The 23129-nt window shown below is 39.5% G+C and overlaps 1 protein-coding gene across 3 annotated transcripts in view; it reads right to left on the bottom strand.

The window, feature by feature from the left end:
- Positions 1–23129, bottom strand: part of LOC126241230 (integrator complex subunit 1) — a 304834-nt gene that overhangs the window by 264227 nt on the left and 17478 nt on the right. For 2 of the 3 annotated variants that reach the window (XM_049947989.1, XM_049947991.1), the window contains exons 2-3: positions 19348–19556; positions 10781–11049 (exon numbers count right to left, since the gene is read on the bottom strand). In XM_049947989.1, coding sequence (XP_049803946.1) covers positions 10781–11049; positions 19348–19513 — 435 coding nt within the window. In that variant the 5' untranslated portion in view covers positions 19514–19556. The remainder of the gene's footprint in view (positions 1–10780; positions 11050–19347; positions 19557–23129) is intronic. The other variant, XM_049947990.1, reaches the window with a different exon arrangement.

Below are 23129 nucleotides of genomic sequence, written 5' to 3'. Positions count from 1 at the left end.
CTTGGCTAAAACACAATTCATTCTAGTCAACAGCAGAAACTAATCATTAAAATATATGTTTCTCTTAAAATCTTTATCATTCTTAGATAAGCTAGTTTTTTTCTCTAACCATAGATGGAACTGTTTACTGCATAAAATTTGAATCCACTACAAACTTTAATGAAGCCAACTGTATGAAGAATATTGAATGCAAATAAAGATTATGATTCATCAATGGATTTCAACTGAAACAACACAAATGATCACATTTACTGCAAACATTGCTGACTTTAATGAGGATCTGTCATTTAAAAAACACCTTGTTTACATTTCCAAGTCTGTATCAAAATATTATGATACACTTAAGGAATCATCTGAGGTAGGCATTACCACAGCATCAATGAACTTTAGTGAATACTATTCTTTTATTGTCCAGGATGAAGCCCAAGGATACCTTTTATGAACCTGACTCTTGCATTCCAGATCCTATTATAATTTATCTAAAAATGATGAAGGTGAAAGGGAAGATCCTACGCAGGACAGACTTTAACCTATTTCAAAAAAACATTTTATTCTATAGACCGAGAAACAATATGTAACACATTACAGAATTTAGTGTCGAAACAAAATTAGCAGAATTTATGGGAGAAGTATCTCAGCCATTTGAAATAAAAAATGGCATTCTACAATGGGTTGCCCATTCACCTTTACTGTATAAGTGTGTTTTAGAAAAAAATTGTAAAATTCTGGAAAAAAAAAATCAAAACTGAACCAGTAACTTGAGGGAGTAAATCTGGCTTTTGTAGACAATCTGACAGCAGTTACTCAAATACATTTTCTGGAAAAAATACCAAATAGAACTGATTTCAAAATTTCAGTTACAAAATCAAAATTCATGACAATTTTTTTTAACACAATGTACCTAAATAATGAGAGTCGTAGGATGTAAGGTCTGCCAATTATGCAAAACACCGTTTTTCCCAAGTTCCCACACGTTTCAGCACCACTGTGCCATCATCAGTGGGTTTGCATTTTATTTATTCTGTAATGTGAACATTTTTACTAAGCGATTACAAAATTATGTGGGTATTTAGTTCAAACAATAATTAGTTTCTTTTTGTTAATACCTTTACACTTGGTGTGCATAATTTTTCAAGACCAATTGTGTATTATTTATTACAGGTAGCTTGACATCTGCAACCAAATGATGTTGGTAAGAAAATTTGTTGAACACAAACTAATTTTTGGATCTTATGGTCTTGAGTATGTTCACATTACAGATTAAATAAAATGGAAACCCACTGCTGATGCCACAGTGGTGCTGAAAGATGTCTGGGAAGTTGGAAAAAAACAGTATTTTGCACAATTGGCAGACCTTACATCCTTCAATTTTAACATGGTAAACACAAGGAGCTGCAAATCCAAATGATGAATATAGTGAGAGTCAGTAAATTGACAGTAGAATGGATCAACAAATCTGCAATAGACGTAAAAGTTAATAAAATGGAAAGAACATATGGTATCAAAAAAAGTATCTACAACAAGAAATGCATATCTAAAAATACAAAACTAAAACATTATCCTGCCATTGCTAAGGCCAGAATGATTGTATGCATGTGAATGCTTAATGATAAACTATAAGCTGGACAGAACCTGAATGATGGATTATTACAAAAATTATGGACATAAAAAAACTACAGTTGTTGGAAAATGAGAAGAAAATCGTCAAAAGTAATGTCAAAGTGAAGATTACGTTTTTTTTGTACACAACTTACAGCGAATGAAAACAGCCTAACAAAATAAATATTCTTTTCTTTCTGGAAAAAGAAACTGACAATTGTGTGGAATAAAGAAATAAGGAAAAAACTGGGAGAAACAACATCAAAGAATCAAAAATAATAAATAGAAAGCTTTTCAAGAAAGAGTACTACATTTAGTAGACTTTCAAGGCAGAACACGTATGAAATTGGGAACAACTTGGAGAGAAGATGGAGCGATACTGTAAAAATAAGAAACAAAGAACGATGAGAAACTGAAATTGTGACATGATCCCAGTTGGTTTAAGAAAAAGGGGGGAGGAGGAGAATGGGAAAGATTACTTAAGCATCTGTATTTCCATATAAACTTGATTATACAGAATGAGGTTTTCACTCTGCAGCAGAGTGTGCGCTGATATGAAACTTTCTGGCAGATTAACACTGTGTGCCAGACCTAGACTCGAACTCGGGACCTTTGCCTTTCGCGGGCAAGTGCTCTACCAACTGAGCGACCGAAGCACGACTCAAGTCCTGTCCTCACAACTTTACTTCTGCCAGTATCTTGTCTCCTACCTTCCAAACTTCACAGAAGCTCACCTGCGAACCTTGCAGAACTAGCACTCCTGGAAGAAAGGATGTTGCGGAGACATGGCTTAGCCACAGCCTGAGGGATGTTTCCAGAATGAGGTTTTCACTCTGCAGCAGAGTGTGCACTGATATGAAACTTCCTGGCAGATTAAAACTGTGTGCTTGATTATACAGGGTGTGTCAAAATGAATCATCAGATTTGGGACATCTGTTTTTCTGAAACTAATAAACATATACAATGAATTTTGTTTTTTTGATGAACGGGAAACTCAAAAAGGTTTTTTTTTTCATACCTTTTCGTAGGAGTTCAATACAGCCCCCCCCCCCCCCCCCGAGATGCATGGCATATGGCAATGCGGATTCAAATTCTTCCTGCATGTCTTGATTTACAGCTTCCACAGCTGCTGTTATGCAATGTCTCAATTCATTCATTGTTGTTGGTAATGGAGGCACAGAAACATAGTATTTTATAAACCCCCCACAAGAAATAATCACAGAAAGTCGGGTCTGGTGACCTTGGAGGCCAGTAATGTAAGGCTAAATCATTTGGTCCAGTGCGCCCAATTCATTATTCAGTAATCCTTTGATTTCAAAATTCCCGCACTACCAGATGCAAGTGTGGTGGTGCCCCTTCCTGTTGGTAAACGAAGTCGTTCAAATCAGTCTTCAACTGTGCGAAAGGAAAATTCTCAAGCATACTGAGATACGTGTTTCCTGATGCCGTACATTTTATGTATCCTTCGTGCACTTCTCAGCAAAGAAAAACTGACCATACACCTTTTCCCGTGATACTGCAAAAAACACATTAAATTGTGGCGAGTCCCTCTCATGTTGTGGACGTTCTGTACCCCATATTCTCACATTATTATGGTTCACCTTTCCATTGAAATGGAATGTTGCCTTGTCACTAAACACTAAGCGTGGAAGAAAACTGTCAGCCTCCATCTTGCCAAGAATGAAATTACAGAACTCCACACACTGTTTCTTGCCGCCTTCACAAAGCGCTTGCAGTAGCTGAATTGTGTGTGGTTTCATGAGTAAACGACGCAACACACGCCAGATGGACGTCGGGGGCATGTTGAGCTATCTAGCTGCACAGCAAACGGATTTCTGTGGACTTCTTGTCAAACTATGGCAGATGCGTTCGACGTCTGTCAGACACTCTGAGATGGCCCAGTGATTTGCCTTTACACAAGCAACATGTTTCTCGGAATTGTTCATGCCACTGCCTAATGTTCTGTGCTGTATGAGGATCCACAACATACCTAGTACGAAGGTCTTGGTGAACAGTTATTACGACCCACACTGTGCAAAATGTAGAACACAAAATACTTTCTGTTGTCCTGACACCATTTTTACTACAACTTAAGTGAGTGCACACAGCTGTTGCCTAGTGGGAACCACATAAAACTCTAGAGTTTGCTTTTTCCAACAGTATGTTGTTCACGCACATATCTCAAATAACAAAATAGTTATGACTTTTTTTTTTAAACCAGCTGATTCTTTTTGATACACCCTGTATGTAGATAGTTCATCTGTCCTGGGAATGTGGAATCTCTATTTCTGCCTCTTATCAACAATGGCCCGATATCGATCCTGGGAATTCCAAGACCAAACCAAAATCTCCGCAGTAGTTTCAGAGACTAGCCCAGACATACAAAAAGAAGCAAGCAGGGGACTTCAGTTTTTTTTTTTTTTATTTTCTTTCGAATAACCCATTTGGAGGGTACGATGAATCAACTTTGGCTACTCTTCATTGTATTAGATTTCTCCAGTTTCCAAATTTCCTTCATCCTTTTAGAGTGTTGTTCCCTTTCTTCTTGAGTCCACTTTCGTCTAGTTATTTTCTTTCTCTCCTGAAATTCTGCCTTTTGAACTGCCTTTCTGAAATGTGTTCTGTTTTCTATTGTGTCTATTGTAACTCCACCATTTTCAATGTCCTCTTCAGTCCCTATGAACCATGCTGGCTTGGATTTGTAGCTATTGAGTAATGTGAATATCCGCTTGGTTAGTCTGTTGTTATCCATTCTGAATATATGTCCAAAAAACTGTAGTCTCCTCTTCCTCATTACATCAGTTAGTTTCTCCGTTTTCAGATATAGCTCTCTGTTTGGTCTTAACCTGTATTCAGCATTATCGTTTCTTTTAGCTCCCAGTATTTTCCTTACAATTCTTCTTTCGACCTTCTGTAGTTTCTCAAGATCTCCATTTCTTGTTAGTTTAAGTGTTTCTGCCGCATAGAGAGCTTCAGGTCTGGCCACTGTTTGGTAGTGTCTTAATTTCGTGTTCCAGGACAAGGATTTTTTATTATAAACGTTTTTGGTCATATGAAACACTCTTTCCATTTTGTGCACTCTAGTTTCTATAGCTATCCTTTATTTGGGATTGTATGTAATCCACTCTCCTAGGTATTTAAAGGAATCTGTTTTGTGTATTGTGGTGTTGTCAACTGCAATATTTTGAGGAGCATCACAGATGTTTGTCATAAACTTTGTTTTTTCATAGGATATTTGTAGTCCTACTTTGGCTGCTTGTTTTTGTAGTTCTCTTATTTGTTCTTGGGCACTGTCTAGTGAATCTGTAATCAATGCCATGTCGTCTGCGAAGGCTAAACAGTCGACAGTGATCTTGTTTGGAATCCCTTTAGTATTGATAGCCTTCCTCCATTCTCGAACTACCTTCTCCAAGACACAATTGAAAAGCAGAGGTGACAGACCATCTCCCTGTCGAACACCTGACTTTATTTCAAACGATTTTGAGAGCTCTCCCCTAAATTTTACTTTCGATTTTGTATTTGTCAAAGTACCTTTAATTATTGCAGTTGTTTTAGCATCGAGTCCCAATTCTTTTAAGATATCAAGCAGTGTATTTCTGTCAATTGAATCATAAGCTTTTTTAAAATCCACAAAAGTAATTACATATTTTAAGTTCCTGATTTTCCTCATTTCTATTATGTTCTTTAAATTTAGTATTTGTTCTGCACATGACCTTCCCTTCCTAAATCCAGCCTGATACTCTCCTAGCTGTTTGTCAAGTATCTCTTCTGCTCTTTTTAAAAGCGCCTTAGACAAGATCTTATAGGTCACTGGTAAGAGGTAGATTCCCCTATAATTGCTAGGATCTGTTTTCTTCCCTTTTTTATGTAGTGGATGTATTAATGCAGATGTCCAGTCTGGTGGTAATCTGTGTGTTGTCCAGATTTCTTTTAGTATTTCTGATAGACACTGTATCGTGTTGTCACTAGAGTACTTCCATAGTTCAGCAACTATATTATCCTCTCCAGGGGCTTTATTATTTTTAAGCTCTTTTATGATTTCTTTTATTTCTTCTGTGGTTGGCGGCTTGGAGTCTGGTGGTGTTGGGTTTACAATATTGAAATTAAATTTTTCTTTCGGTGGATAACAGTTATGTAGTTCTTCAAAATATTCAGCAAGTATTCTACAGTTCTCTATGCTATTGTATGCAGTTTTCTGCGTTTTTGGGTCCGTGAAAAATAGACTAGGAGGAGAGTATTTCTTTAAGTTACTTTTGAAGGTTTTGTAAAAGTCCTTAGCATTGTTCTGTTTGAAGTTGGAGTCTATTGATGCTAGTTGGTCTTTTATGTATTGAACTTGGATCTTTTTAAGGCCTTTTGAAGCTTCCTTCCGGGCTTCTTTTAGGGAGTTCCTATTTTTATCATTTTTGTTGGCATTCCAAATGTTCCAAGCTCGTTGTCTTGTTAGGATTAGTTTGTCACACTCATCATTCCACCAGGCACGTTTCCATTTTTTGGTAAGGAGAATGGTTTCAGTTTATATATGTAGAAAGAGAAGATTTAATAAAATATATATTTTTTTTTAATTTACGTACTACAACACGACTCCATTTTACATTTTGCATTTGCATGCAGTAATATTCTTCCATTATGCAACTGGCTCTGAGCACTATGGGACTCAACTGCTGTGGTCATCAGTCCCCTAGAACTTAGAACTACTTAAACCTAACTAACCTAAGGACATCACACACATCCATGCCCGAGGCAGGATTCGAACCTGCGACCGTAGCAGTCGCACGGTTCCGGACTGCGCGCCTAGAACCGCGAGACCACCGCGCCCGGCCATTATGCAACTGATGCATAATGAATGCAGTACAAGTTCTAATGGCAAAAAGATATTTTTCGAACAAGGGAATGTCCACAATGGAATATGACAATATTATAAAAAGAATAGTTGTTACTCACCATACAGCAGATAGGCCAAGTCGCAGATAGGCACAACAAAAAGACTGTCAGAAAATAAGCTTTCTGACAAGAGGCCTACGTCGGAAATAGACAACATAAAACAAACACACACACACACACACACACACACACACACACACACACACACACACACACACACACAAATCACAGTCTCTGACTGCTCAGGTCTCAGCAGCAATATACAGTGGTCGAGTGGGTGTGCTTACTTTCTTGAAAAGCTTTCTTTTTGTTGTGCCTATATGTGATTCACTATCTCTGTTAGCAACCATCTTTTTCATAATATTGTCAACAAGATATTGTTATGTGATATAATTATTATTTAACTATTTTCAGACTTTTTGCTTTACTTGTACTGTGAAATCTTGCTTCTTGCCAAAATTTTATGAGTCTAGGTCAAGGGATGACCCTATAGGTTTCAGTAAGTGAGTTTGCAAGTATCAAAATACTTACATCTACATGATTACTCTGCTATTCAAAATTAAGTGTCTGGCAGAGGATTAATCAAACGACCTTCAGGTTATTTCTTTACCGTGCACTCTTGAACGAAGTGTGGTAAAAAGGTATAGCAAAATCTTTCCACGTGCACTCAGATTTCTCATATTTTATTATGATTATCATTTCTCCCTATGTAGATGGGCACAAAATATTTCCACATTCGGAGGAGAAGGTTGATGATCAAAAATTCATGATAAGTTCTTGCCACAATGAGAAATGCCTTTGTTTTATTGTCTGTCAGTCCCATTTCTGTATCAAATCCATGACACTCTCTCTCTCCCCCATTTTGCGACAACAACAAAACGAGCTGTCCTTGGAATTTTTTTGATGTGCACCATCCATCTTATCTGGTGTGCATCCCACATCACACAGCAATACTCCAGAAGAAGGTGGACAAGTGTAGTGTAGGCAGTCCATTTAGTAGACCGATTGTCTTTTCTAAGTATTCTACCAATAAATCACAGTCTTTGGTTGCTTTCCCCATAACATTATCTATGTGATCATTTCAATTTAAGTTATTCATAATTGTAATTCCTAAGTATTTAGTTGAATTTACAGCCTTCTACATCTACATATATACTCCGCTAGCCACCAAGCGGTGTGTGGCGGAGGGCACAATTCACGCCAAAGTCATATTCCCCCCCCCCCCCTCTGTTCCACTCCCGGATCACACGAGGGAAAAAACAACTGCCTGAACACCTCAGTATGAGCTCTTATTTCCCTTATCTTTGAATGATGATCATTACACGATTTGAAAGTTGGTGGTAATAATATATGCTCTACATCCTCGGTGAACATTGGATTTCAGAATTTAGTGAGCAGACCCCCTTCTGTTTGGCGCGCTGTCTATCTGCAAGTGTGTCTCACTTCAAACTTTCTACGAGATTTGTAACGCTCTCGCGATGGCTAAATGTACCAGTCACGAATCTTGCCACTCTTCCTTGGACCTTCTCATTTTCTTGAATGAGACCCAACTGGTAAGGGTCCCATACAGACGAACAATACTCTAAGACTGGACGAACTAACGTATTGTAAGCTATTTCCTTTGTTGAAGGACTGCATTGCTTCAGGATTCTACCAATAAACCGCAATCTAGAGTTCGCCTTACTCATTACTTGTGTAATTTGATCATTCCATTTGAGATCATTTCGAATAGTCACACCCAGATACTTGACTGATGTTACCGCTTCCAAAGACTGATAATTTATTTTGTACTCATACATTAATGGGGATTTTCGCCTTGTTATGCGCAGTAGGTTACACTTACTAATATTGAGAGATAACTGCCAGTCATAACACCACGCATTTATTTTCTGCAAATCCTCATTGATTTATTCACAACTTTCGTGTGATACTACTTTGCTGTAGACTACAGCATCATCGACAAACAGTCTAAGGCCACTGTCAATACCATCAACCAGATCATTTATGTAAATTGTAAAAAGCGGACCTATTACGCTACCCTGGGGCACACCTGAAGTTACTCTTGTTTCTGTTGAAGTTACCCCATTCAGGACGACATACTGCTCCCTGTCTGTTAGAAAACTTTCTATCCAACTACATATGTCATGGATAGTAAGTGCGTACTTTTTGTAGCAAGCGACAGTGCAGAACCGAGTCGAACGCTTTTCGAAAGTCGAGAAATATGGCATCAACCTGGGAGCCGGTATCTAGAGCCTGTTGTATATCACGCACAAAGAGGGCCAGCTGTGTCTCGCATGACCGCTGTTTCCTAAAACCATGTTGGTTTCTGCAGATGAGCTCTGTAGAGTCCAGAAAGGTCATTATGTCTGAAAACAAAATATGTTCCATGATTTTACAACAAATCGATGTCAGTGAAATTGGCCGGTAATTATGTGCATCCGATTTTCTACCCTTTTTATAGATTGCTATGACCTGGGCCTTCTTCCAGTCCTGTGGAACTTTACGCCGTTCCAATGATCTCTGATAGATGACGGATAAGAATGGTGCTATATTTGTAGCATAGTCAACATAAAATCTTACGGGGATACCGTCTGGGCCAGATGCCTTTCTGGCGTCTAAGGATCTTAACTGTTTTACAATCCCAAATACACTAAACACTATGTCAGCCATCCTTTTGTTTGTTCGATAATTGAAAAGGGGAATGATGCTGCAGTCATCTATCATAAACGAGTTTTTGAAAGATAGGTTTAGAATTTCGGCCTTCTGTTTATCATCATCAGTTACATTACCCGTACTGTCAGCAAGAGAACGTATTGAATTAATTGTAGAGTTCATAGATTTTACGTACGACCAAAAATTTTTGGGATTATTTTTAGAATCTGATTTGTGTGTTTTATTGTGTTACTGAAATTTAGTGGAGTCCTTTTAATACTAACGTGAACGACTTCACATTTTCAATTATTTAGAGTCGATTGCCACTTTTGCACCATTTAGACAACCTGTCTGAATCATTTTGCAATTGGTTTTGATCTTTTGATGACTTTACACAATGGTAAATGACAGCATTATCTGCATACAATCTAAGAGGGCTGTCCAGATTCTCCTCTAAACCATTTATGTAGATCAGGAGCAGAAGAGTGCCTACAGCAGTTCCTTGGGAAATGCCACATTTTACTTCTGTCTTACTCAATGACTTTCCATCAGGTACTATAAACTGTGACCCTTCTGACAGAAAATCACAAATATAGTTTAACAATTTGGATGATACTCACAGGCACACAGTCTGACTAGAAGTTGCTTGTGAAGAACAGTGTCAAAGGCATCTCAAAATCTAAAAATATGGAATCAGTTTGATATCTCCCACTGACAGCACTGTTACAAAATCCAGCTGCAAATTGAGATCAGTGGTACGGTAATTCTGTGCACTGCTGCTATTTTCTTTCTTGGGTACTTTTGCGATTTATGCTACTTCCCAGTCTTTAGGTATGGAGTTAGCAGTTGTACACGTGCATAAATGGCTATATCACTTGACTGCACTGATTTGGAAGCTTACATTTTTTACACCACCAAGGGGCTATGACCATAGTGTGTAGCATAAATTTCAACTAGATACGTCAACTCATTCTTGAGAGAAAGTGTTCTTCATAGCCGGGCAGACAGACAACAAAGTGATGCTGCAATGTTAGTTTTTACCAACTGAGGTACAGAACTCTGAAAACTATAATTTATTTTGAAAATGTTCAAGAATGCATTATGTACCATTACAATGTTTAGAATGACAAAAGTTCAAAACTCTGAAATGCCATAAAGTGGCAAAAGATAAAAATTAAGTGCTAAAATTTAGTGTGGTTACTTATTGCCATAGGGAGAATAGGTAAGTAAATTTTGATCCAAATTTGAGAGGTTGGGTGGGAGTGTGTTTTCTTGGTTGAATTTACATCCTGCAAGTGTTTCTTCTTCTGCTTCCTTTTTACCTTGGTTATTTTCCTGAGTGTTTGTCATTATGTTAGTCATATTCCTACAGTTCCTGTTTACTTCTGAAAAACAATAGCTTCTCTTGTATACTATAATTTCTTTATCATTTTAGACCTCCACATCCCAATCTGCATGAAAGTAATCATTCGTTATCTGGCAGCAGTCTCTACATTACAGTGTGTTTCCACTGGCCATATCATCTCTCAAAACCTGAGTCAGTGCAGAGGTCTTTGTGTGTGTGTGTGTGTGTGTGTGTGTGTGTGTGTGTGTGTACTGCCAACTCTCGCTTCTATGTAGATTAGCTAAAATGGGAAACACTTACACAGCGCTCTGTGTCTCCAATGTTATTTGCATCTAGGACAGCGGCAGGTAAGTCACTTGTATCACAGTCTATAGCCAGTTTCTCCCATGCTTCCCCTCCAGCTCCGGGTCCAGTTCCACTTGCACTGCTGACACCAACCGCTGTAGAAGCGACAGCAGTTGCTCCAGTACGAGCTGGCAACAGTGATGTAGCTCCCACAACTTTGGCCTTTTTCGATGGTGGCAAAGATGAAAGTATACTGCCAGCAGCATCACGTTTTCGATCAGTTGCTGAAATAAAAAAGTTGATGTTATCTATGAGGTAACATCCACAGACAAAACATTGATGCTATGCTATGGATCAACTCCAAATGTAAGACATACTATAAGCAAAAACCTCTTCATTGGGTTAAAAGTGACTCAGATTTACTCCAGATGAAGAGCATGGAATTAACCACAAAACATTAACTTTAAATCAGGGACTAACACCTACAGAATACAAAAAACTCTTCATGAGTGGAATACAATACAAGCTATTTTAAAATTTGCTAATTATGACTACTCTGAAATGATAAATCACAAAATTTCGTACACATGACTGGAACACAACTTGTGATAAAATGACAGATGATCAAATCAAAGCAGGGAACCAAAGGAATGGACACAGAAGTACTGAAATATGTGAGTCTTTCCTGAAGATGCAGAAAATGACACCAAAATTAATCTGTAAAGGAAAAAAATTAAGTTATGTTAAATCGGGCTTATAAAAAATGACGTGTGGTTAGGGCCTCCTGTCGGGTTCACCTGGTGCAAGTCTTTCAAGTTGACGCCACTTCAGTGACTTGCGTGTTGATGGGGATGACATGATGATGATAAGGCGAACACAACACCCAGTCCCTGAGCGGAGAAAATCTCCGACCCACCCGAGAATCGAACCCGGGCCATTAGGTATGACATTCTGTCGCTCTGACCACTCAGCCACCAGGGACGGACAATCGGGCTTATAAAACTCCAGTAGGGCCTACACAGACAGCATGTTTCTGTTTGATCAAATGGAACATTAGAAAATGCCACTAAAGAGAATAGCACAGTACTGACTGACTATTTCCGAAACCTGTTCAACTGTGGTCCACCAAAAGAAAGATTGCCCGCTTCCCCCCCCCCCCCCCCCCAAATACACCCCAAAACTGACAAAAAACAGAGACATATACCAGAAAGCAGGTACATATCAGCTACAGTGTAGCACTTGTGAAGGCACATACATAAGGCACACAGGGAGAACATTTGATGTCAGGTACAAGGAACACTTGACAGCCTGGAAATATGGGACAAACCACTCCACATTTGCAGAGCACCAAAGAGAAAATGACCACTTACCACATACATAAAATCAAAGCAGAAGGGAAAATCCTGTTGAATTGAGCAAGTACACACACCAAGCAATTCATTATTTACACTAAAGGATAAAATAATAGAATAATGTTCACAAAAAGTATTAATATAATAATACTGTCCAGTGTAATAATAACAGAACCTAACATCTTTACACTCACTCATCCATGAACCCCTCCACAGAATATTGAAACAAAAAGTCAAACGAGCTTCACCAAAATTTTCAGCCACTCGCTAACAACTAGTACCCCCCCCCCCCCACGAAAAAAAAAAAAAGTCGGCTCTATCCTCCCCCTTCTCTCTCTCTCTCTCTCTCTCTCTCTCTCTCTCTCTCTCTCTCACACACACACACACACACACACAACACAAACAACACACACACAGTATAAACATCATAAATAGAAGTTAGTATCAAACATATACTTTGTTAGGTTGGCAACAAATAGGTAAACAGACCAAAGAAGAAGAAACACGTAATGGAGTAGCAATATTTATGCCGTGAAAAGCAGTGTACGACGAAATAGCTGTATCGAGTGACAAAAGAACATTAGTCCACCACAAAAAGAGTGAGAAACATGGTGAACAGTGTGTGGAAGGGGAGAACACTATTTGTGATTATATGGCAGTGATAAAAGTAGTAGTGCGACCTCCAGACCAGACATGAGGAAACGCAGATCAGCAAATCGTAAGTAATTACTTTTTTTTACAAAAAACCGTGAAGTGAATTGTTTAATAATCTATAACTAACAAAACTGTATTATTATAGATCCCACTGATGATGCCTTAGAACAGAAGAAGGCAAAATGCATATGGAATAAATAAAGTAACTAGCAGCAGGAAAAGGCAGTTTTATTTACAAAAACAAACAAAAAATCCTCTCCTTGCTTCCCACGCTACAAGCCTACAGCAACAACGAGATGACAAAAAAGTGATAATGGTCCTCATTTCTTGCTTTTGCATCTGTCATACTTTTGAATTTACCTTTCAATACAGAAAATTCATATAAGGAATAAAAAGGATTTTTCTCCAACATTTCTCCGACTGTGTGCTTAAGACATTAATATTCTTTATTTGGCTGATATTGTTTGGAAAGCAAGCAGCTAGGAATTAAGTCTGCAGCTTTCTCAGCATTTCTCACAGGTCATCATGTGATGAGCACTTTTACACATACGTGCCTTCTTCATATTTACTGAGACTCCCCATTTCTATTCCATATAACATTATGGATTCAAAGTGTGGAAAGTAAAATATTTTAAGAACTCCAATATTAACATTTTTGTCTAACTTGAGTAATTTATATCAGCCTCAATTTAGTTTATTACTTGTGCTATTAGTGTGCTCTATCAATGTTTGCTGACCACCAAGATGGAAACACAGAAATTCCACACAAGGTAATAGCTCAAGCTCATTTTCACTGATTTTAGCACCATCATTGACACTGCCAATTTAGTGTCAGTTTATTATTTCTAAACCATTTATCTAGTACAAATAAAATACTTTCACAGCACGCTGTGTAACTGCTACTTGACCGATCCCCTTAATTGAAATATTGGTGTCACTGACAAGTAGTATGATTTCCTTTTGGATTTCATCAAGATCATTAATATGTACTAAGAAAACTAGTGGCCCAGGGACATTTTCCTGTGGCATGCTGTTTAAGATCTTCCTCACAACCGAATAACATTTATTATTCTCTTCATCTAGTAGTTCTATTTTTTGATACCTGTTCAATAACCCTTGAGTGGGCGCACCATTTTTTACAACAGAAGCAGGGACGTGGCATACTTAAACAATAATAAAATAAACTTTCATTACATCACTCTGTTGCCACCAACAGGAGTTATCCACGCCAAGCATTACACAGCGCAGCTGCATCGGATCCCAGCCAGCCATTTATTCGATTACTACTTGTCTCTTAAGACAATTGCCTCGTTCTGAGAGTGTGCTCCTAGCTCTGAATACGAATAGTTTTTTTTTTTTTTTTTTTTCCCCACAGATCATAATATTTTCTCATCTAGTTTGCTGTTTATTTTATAATACTGCTACCTCCTTGGGTGTAGGAGAACGCAACTGATCAGTGCTTTAATTGGGGTCTCAATTGTGAAATAACAATGAAACAGAACAAAACAATTTTATTTGTGGTAGCTACACTGAATACATAGGCGTACCTACTCGAAGTTTGAGTATGATTGTATCTTATTGAATTCAATCCCTCTCACTCCATAGAATTCTAGCTGTTGCAGAAAAGTCTTGCAACGGACTAAATCAAAAGCTTTTGCTAGGTCACAGAATACCCCAGTTATTGTTTCTTCCTCATCAAGTGTTTTGTAGTGCATATTCAACAAGTTCTTGTGTTGCTGAAATAATAGATTTAATTTTTGGGAATTCATGGTGGCTTTTGGATAGAATATTCTGTGGTGTAAAGAAGTTTATTAATCTGTTATACACAATATGTCAAAGAGTTTTGTTACTGCTGGTATAATACTAATAGGTCTGTAGTTTTCAGCTTTGTAGAATCACTTTTTTGTACAATTGACAAGACATCTCCTGGACTATGTTTTTACCAACCTATTTATGACTCTCGTTACTTCTTCCTCACTCGTTGTATACAGATATATATAAAATTTCTTAGGGAACATCTTTTCTCTGGTAACACACTTGTTACTAGAGTTGACACAAACCTACCCCTTCTTAGATTTCCGCATATATTTATGAAGTTTCTAGGTTGTTTGTAAAGAACTGCTCCACCTGATTTCCTTTGGGCTATTATTTTTATACACTGCCTGTCCTGTTTCTCAATTTACGATCATTCACATACTTTTTGCCTTGCAGTCTAAGTTGACAATGTCTCTCAATAGCCATTTTCTTTCCACATTACGTAAGATTTTTTTTATATTCCTTATAGTACCATTTTAAATGTAAGCAATTAGTTTCACCCCATGAGTGCTAGTCCTACAAGTTTCATATGAGAGCTCATGTGAGGTTTGGAAGACTGGAGCTGAGGTATTGGGGAAAATAAGACTGAGGACTGATTGTGAGTCATGCTTGGGTACCTCAATTGGTAGAGCACTTATCCATAAAAGGCACAGTCCAGAGTTCAAGTCTAGGTCTAGAACACAGTTTTAATCTACCAGGAAGTTTCATATCACTACACACCCTGCTGGAGAGTGAAAATTTCATTTGATTTTCATAGTTATTGATTCTGTGCAGCACTTTTATGCTTTTGTCAGAAACAATTATGTCTTTTGCAATCCATTACTTTTGTCTACCTTTAGTTTGTTCTTACATGTCTATTTTTCTGTATGGAATGCCACTTAATATATTCACAGTATCTAGCTATGAAGAACTCAAAACTATTTTCACTGCCTTAGTCACTTACTTTTAGCTTTTATTAGTCAGATCATTGTTGATGTTACATATGCTGTAGTCATGCACTCTTGGTATTTAATAAAGAGCTTCAGACTTTGTTGTTCTGAGATTAGTTATTCTTTCAGACACAATTTTCACCTACTATTAATGTGTATGTTGTTTTGACAGCACTTGTTCTTTGGGATCACACATAATTTTCATCTACTGTTAATATGTGGTTAACAGCCTGTATGCTGGTTACAATATAAACCCACAGCAGTAGCACTCTTTGTAGTAATGCTAGTATAGTAGTCGATTGTATTACGAAAATTGTACAAGATCAATAGTGACCAAATATCTCTTACTCAACATTAAAGTCAGTACACAATATTATTTGTTCTTTCATTTACAACTGCTGGCCTTATTTGGGTCACTTTTTCTTCCCCCGTAGGACTACTGCCAGGAGAGCAGTAAACATTAATGATCTACATTTTGTTTTATTAATTACAAATTTCAACTGATAAACATTAAAAATCTTTTTCTGTAACATATTTTACTATGTTGAAAAGTTTACACCTTCTTATCACCCATCAAGAAATGCTTTTTGTTAGTGGCCTTCTTTCCCCTCCTCAGAGGCAGAGTGTTGTGATCTTTCTGTCGTATCAAAACTTTATCAGATATTTTTTTATTTGTGCATACCTAGAGGAAACCTTCTTCTTACCTAAGGTGTTTGTATGCAGCACACACATGTTGAAAATGGAGCCTTCTTAGTCCATCAGTTTCAAAATTAAAATCTATCCTGCAGCTCTTGGAAGTAGGATTATCCACAGGGGATCCACAAACAAGCAAGCTGTTTTGGCACAAATGGTCATTTTTATCTGCCTCACTTACATAAATAGCATGATAGAATATAATTCACGAAGTACCAATACTAAATGCCTATTAGGCCTAATGCAAGCAAAAAGTTTTATGGTAGGAAATATTTTCACATTTCACTCAAATGCTACAGTTTCTCAACACGAGATTGAAAAACAGTAGTGGTAGTATGAAATTTTTATACAAATTTGGAAATTTCAGATTCTTACGTGTAATTTTTGTGATGTCCCCTTTCCTCTTCCGTCCTCGTTCTAACGAACAATCTTGTCATCATTAATTCTGTAACTATTCCTGCCATTATCAAAACTTATCCTCAAGTTAACTTCACTAACCCTGCCAGAATGACCCGTTTAGTTATCCCACGTTTATTCTCCTGTTAGACGTTATTATGTGTTCATACAACACGTTTTCTGCAATATTTGCATTTTCTTCATTACATCGAGAAGATTAATTTGTAATCTTTCTTGCCAGTTATTTCTGTTAGTAGTTTATTTCCATTCTGATAATCTGATTACATATTTCATACTAATAATTATAACAAAAGCTAATCATTCGCACAACCAGTCAACCACATGAACAGCGATTGGTATTCACCCCTTCAGGTTTATCTGGCTTGATGCAAGATGTATTCCCTTGGCAAAGACATAATGTGCCTATGCCCGCATTCAAAAGTCAACTTATCATATGTTCAGAAATGAACATAGAATGTGTTCAAATACCAACAGGGATGTGTTTCAAGATAATATAAATAACTGATATACCAACGTGCGCTGGATACTAGGCGCTCTGTGAAACAAGGTTTTTATTCTTCAACAACATGAGTTTGGCACCAGCTGAAATTGCCGCCCATGGCCCGATACTCCGGTTTGCTGACCTTTATTCAGAAGTCAAAATATTTTAACTATTCTGTGTATTTACATTGATGTACTGTTTAAAGATAAACATAACAAACCAGAATTATTTATAGATAATCATTTTCAACATAAGTACAATACAGGACACAAAGACAATTTCAAGTCATCTCACAGATTAAAACTCTACTTTCAGGCTCATTAGTACATGGCTATGAAAAATGATAATCACTTTAAAGTGAAAAAATGTTCGCAGTATGGAACTTTGTTTATTGAAAGGTAAATTACATGTTATCTTTGTGCACAAAACTGTTATTAGTCATCACAGAGTTCTTAAATTTTTTTGCTCTCTTTGGAGAGTAATTTAAAAAACTTGAACTGAAGTTTTTAAATTAAAATTAATTTGAGGATTGTTGACACGTACATATCTCAGTTACATTATTTATACTGACAAGTCTCCTGGACACTAAATCACAAATTAATGCATGCAATGAGTTAACAAAATTCCAATTTGGATTCCTCTTTCTTTTTGACTGTCAGCGATTTCCTGCCATACAGTACTACATTCCTGGCAAAACACTTGAGAAATCTTTTCCTCAACTCCAAATCATTCTTCTTGCCGTCAACAAATAAAGTGTCTGTTCAAAAGCTCATTTATTGTGAGAAGGAAAAACACACACACACACACACACACACACACACACACACACACACACACTGCAGTCTCAAGCAACCGATGTGGCGTCAGTTGCCTGAGACTGCAGTCAAGAGAGAGAGAGAGAGAGAGAGAGAGAGAGAGAGAGAGAGAGAGAGAGAGAAAGAGAGAGAGAGAGAGAGAGTGGGGAGGGGGGGGGGGTGGGTGGGCTGGCCACTCTTTGACAGTAACTATGCCAGAAAGAAGATTGTATTGTGCACCAACGGGACTTAGCCTCAGAGCAGGACTGTCAAGGCCAGGAATATTGTATAACAATCACTCTGAAAAAGTTGGGCATTTGTGCGACATTGAATAAATGTGTTGTTGTGGGACACAATTTTAGTCATTTCAAGTAGTTTTAGTTATAGGTATGCAGCACTCGATGCTGTTGTCATAATCTTACACTGGCGACAAAGAATAGTGATATGAGTTACGAAACTAGCTGAAGTCACACTCAGGAGAGTACTGAAAATAAATACAAACAGTTATATATCTAAAAACAAAGATGATGAGACTTACCAAACGAAAGCGCTGGCAGGTCGATAGACATACAAACAAACACAAACATACACACAAAATTCAAGCTTTCGCAACAAACGGTTGCTTCATCAGGAAAGAGGGAAGGAGAGGGAAAGACGAAAGGATGTGGGTTTTAAGGGAGAGGGTAAGGAGTCATTCCAATCCCGGGAGTGGAAAGACTTACCTTAGGGGGGAAAAAGGACAGGTACACACTCGCACACACATGCATATCCATCCGCATATACACAGACACAAGCAGACATTTGTAAAGGCAAAGAGTTTCAATACAAACAGTTAGTAATACAACATCACAGTTAGTAATATTTCAATTTCAAGGAGTGACAGGTAGGTCACGTGTCCGTTATGGATGAGGAAGTGCTTCATTTATTGTAGCACAAACTACATAGTATATGTGTGGATGGATATGTGTGTGTGTGAGTGTGTGTGTGTGTGTGTGTGTGTGTGTGTGCGCGAGTGTATACCCGTCCTTTTTTCCCCCCTAAGGTAAGTCTTTCCGCTCCCGGGATTGGAATGACTCCTTACCCTCTCCCTTAAAACCCACATCCTTTCGTCTTTCCCTCTCCTTCCCTCTTTCCTGATGAGGCAACAGTTTGTTGCGAAAGCTTGAATTTTGTGTGTGTGTGTGTGTGTGTGTGTGTGTGTGTGTGTGTGTCGACCTGCCAGCACTTTCATTTGGTAAGTCACATCATCTTTGTTTTTAGATATATTTAAACTACATAGTTAAAATGATAGAGATTTTACAATGGCAGCTAGAATTAGTGGGGACTGGATACAAAACACCAGAGGATCAACGTCTTCATATCTCTACCAATTCAGAGGTACAGAGCCAAAATGTCAAGAAATTTGGACACTTTACTCCTTTTATTATCTATTATTAATACCACTTACCCGCTAAACTATGACTAGTCGATGCTTTGCCGTGAACAATGCCAGTTCGTTTTCCTTCGGCTGTTTCAACACGTCCAGATTTTGCACCAAGAGCAAATAAATCTGCTGGATATTGTGGTGTTTTCCCCTTACCACCTCGTCCTTGTGATCCTTTTCCTCTCTCCATTTCATTTCATATCATTCACACTGCTTCCTGAAGAATTGAGATTCTGTTTTAAACATAAAGGACAGAATTCTTACAGCAAATTCAGAAAGTATAAAAGTTGTGTGTGTGTGTGTGTGTGTGTGTGTTTTGGGAGGGTAAATGTAATTTACATTAAACAAAGCTGGGAAAAAAGGGTCCATCCTGGTGACAGTACAGTTTTACATTAGCTTAAATTTCTGGGGCATCAAAGAGGCAGACATCAAAAATGCAATGGATTGGCTGAAGAACTGCTCTACCATTCAGTAAAACTGCATAATAAATATTTTATGTCAGATGAATTCGCACTTGCGAATAATGACAACCATCTGCTGTAGAATGGAATGACATCAATGAAAATTTGTGCGGGACCGGGACTTGAACCCAGATTTCCCATTTATCACGAGTGGTCGCCTTAACATTTGACATGCATGCATGTCCAAAGGAACTTTGTATCATAATCAGAATGACACAGGTACTGTAATATCGTAATAAATATTTGTTTTATTCTCATACTAGTTACTGTTTCAAGTACTAAACAGGACCTACAGTATGTTCAAATAAAAGTGGTACAATTCATTAGCCTACAATTTTCTTGGGGGTGTACAAATGTCAGACAGTCGAGTTCACTAGCTACTGGCCAAGTTCTACTCTGCCGTTATCAAGTAGCATTAATTCTGTGAGTCACATTGGTTAGGTCCCACGTCTTGTCCAAAAAAAGCTGTTCATGATTTTAGTTTTAGTTGCTTATTACATAATATTATCCCAATAGCTGGCTATCAGAATGATTGCTAAGGTGTCTTCAGTTCTATGATTATATTTTCTATGCTATTTCTGTACAGATACCTTCTCAGCACAGTAGAGATAAACTCACTTTATGTACTCTTTTAGGTAATGTCACATGGTGCCCAATGGTGTCCTATATAATACAGGACCACAAGATTGGTGCAGTCCAGAATAATCTGCAACTGTTAGGAAACATTCACTGTCTCGCCACAATTTTGTCCTTCTGCTGGCAGTGAGAAACCTCATCTACATCTTGCTCCAGAATTCAATACCATATCCTAACACTTATCCTTAAATCATAAGCCATCCAGTCAAATACTGTCTTAATAGTTAAAACCACTGCAATTTGTCCACCTAAACAGAGGACTGGTTAATCAGGTTTGAAATGAAAAAGAGTATGACTTTCCTTATGTATGAATAGGAGAGAGACACAAATCACTAATCACTGATTACATTTCGAAGTCCCACTCACTATGGAAAGATAAGATCTAAACAGACCTGACCTCTTTGAGGATGTCCAGCATCAACAACCACAAGGTAGTTTCAGCAACAATGACTATCAAAGTCAAAGGTGGTGGTGGTTGTTGGGATGCTTAAGGGGGACTAAACAGCTAAGGTCATCAGTCCCCCATTCCAAAAACAGGCGAGACAAAGGCGCGGAGCAGATAAAACCCCAAGGGGAAGGAGACTCCCCCCCCCCCCCCAGGCACTAAAGAACTCAAATTAGCCAACGAACACTACAGAAAAGAAGAGTACAGACGAACACCAAACAGAAAGAAACAGAAGAAAAGAAAATGGCCGGAGACTGGTTGACTGACCACAAGAACAAAAAAAGGGAAAGAGTCAACCATCCGACGACACAACAAAACAGCAACAAATAATGAGAGACACGAGGACAAAAGACACAGAAAGGGAAAGGTGCAGGACCTCCCTAAATCGAACCATAAAAAGGACTACCACGGATAAAATGTAAAACATTGTCAGCCATGGAGGAATCGTCGGATAAAACCAAAGCCAAGGTACCCGGGAGATTAAAAGATTGCCGGAGTGTGCGCAGTCGAGGACACTCCAGCAAAATGTGGCCGACCGTCAGCCGGGACCCACACCGACACAGGGGGGGATCCTCCTGACGCAACAGATGGCTGTGCGTCAGGTATGTATGGCCGATGCGCAGCCGTCACAGGACCACCGAGTCCCTGCGAGAAGCCCGCAGGGAGGAACGCCACACTTCGGTCGTCTCCTTGACAGCCCGCAGTTTATTCGGGGCTGTCACGCCTCGCCACTCAGCAGAGCACACCCCAAGCACCTTACGGCGCAACACCATCTGCTGATCTCGAGCTGGGAGGCCGATCTCCAAAGCTGGGGCGTCAATCGCCCCTTTGGCCAGCCTGTCTACACGTTCGTTCCCCGGGATGCCAACATGACCTGGCGTCCAAATCAAGACCACCGAACGACCAGAACGGGTAATGGCGAAAACAGACTCCTGAATAGAGGACACCAGAGGAGAAGAGGGGTAGCAGCGGTCAATGGCCTGAAGGCTGCTCAGGGAGTCACTGCAGATCACGATGGACCTACCTGAGCAGAAACGCATATGCTCAAGAGCGCGCAATATGGCCACCAGCTCTGCAGTAAAAATACTGCAGCCAGCCGGCAAGGAGCGCTGCTCAACATGGGCAGCATGAGCAAAAGCGTAGGCAGTGTGACCATCAACCAGGGAACCATCAGTGTAGACAGTCTCACAGTCCGAAAATGAGGCGAGGAGTGCAAGAAAACGGCGACGGAGGGCCACAGGTGGAACCGAGTCCTTGGGTCCCTGTGCCAAGTCCAGACGGACGGACGGCCGGGACAAACACCAGGGAGGCGTAGGTGCACGGACCCGGAAGGGAGGCGGAAGAGGGAATGAACCCAATTCCGACAGCAGGGACTGAACGCGGACAGCGACGGAAAGCCCAGACCTAGGTCGCCGTTCGGGCAGATGGAGGACCATGGCAGGGAAAAGCAGGCGACGATTGGGATGGCCTGGCGAGCAATGCACGTGGACAGCATAGTCGGCGAGCAGTCGATGGCGGCGAATCCGCAGCGGGGGAACCCCGGCCTCGGCCAGTAGACTATCCACGGGGCTGGTACGAAAAGCGCCAGTTGCAAGCCGGACCCCACAGTGGTGTATGGGGTCTAACAACTTCAACACTGAGGGTGATGCAGACCCATAGGCCAGGCTCCCATAATCAAGCCGAGACTGCACAAGGGCTCTGCACAATCGCAGCAGCGTGCAGCGATCTGCACCCCAAGACGTGTGGCTAAGGCAGCGGAGGGCGTTGAGGTGCCACCAGCATTTTTGCTTCAGCTGAGTAATATGAGGAACCCATGTGAGCTGGGCATCAAACACGAGTCCCAAGAAGCAAGTGTCCACCACTTCAAGCAGGTGGCCGTCGAGGTAAAGTTCAGGATGAGGGTGGACCGTCCGACGCCTGCAGAAGTGCATAACTCGAGTCTTGGCTGCAGAGAACTGAAAACCGTGAGTCAGAGCCCATGATGCTGCCTTCCGAACGGCTACCTGCAGCCTGCGTTCGGCGACTCCCGTAGTCGTGGAGCTAAATGAGATGCAGAAGTCGTCGGCATACAAAGAAGGAGACACCGACGACCCCACGGCTGCTGCCAGACCATTAATGGCCACTAGAAATAAGGACACGCTCAACACCGAGCCCTGCGGGACCCCATTTTCCTGTGTATAAGATGAACTAGAGGCACCGACTTGCACCCGGAAAGAGCGGCGCAATAAAAAGGTTTGAAGAAAAGCCGGGAGCCGACCACGAAG

Source organism: Schistocerca nitens, chromosome 1 (genome assembly GCF_023898315.1).
Source record: "Schistocerca nitens isolate TAMUIC-IGC-003100 chromosome 1, iqSchNite1.1, whole genome shotgun sequence".
Classification (NCBI taxonomy): domain Eukaryota; kingdom Metazoa; phylum Arthropoda; class Insecta; order Orthoptera; family Acrididae; genus Schistocerca; species Schistocerca nitens.
This window is presented reverse-complemented; position numbering and strand designations above follow the sequence as displayed.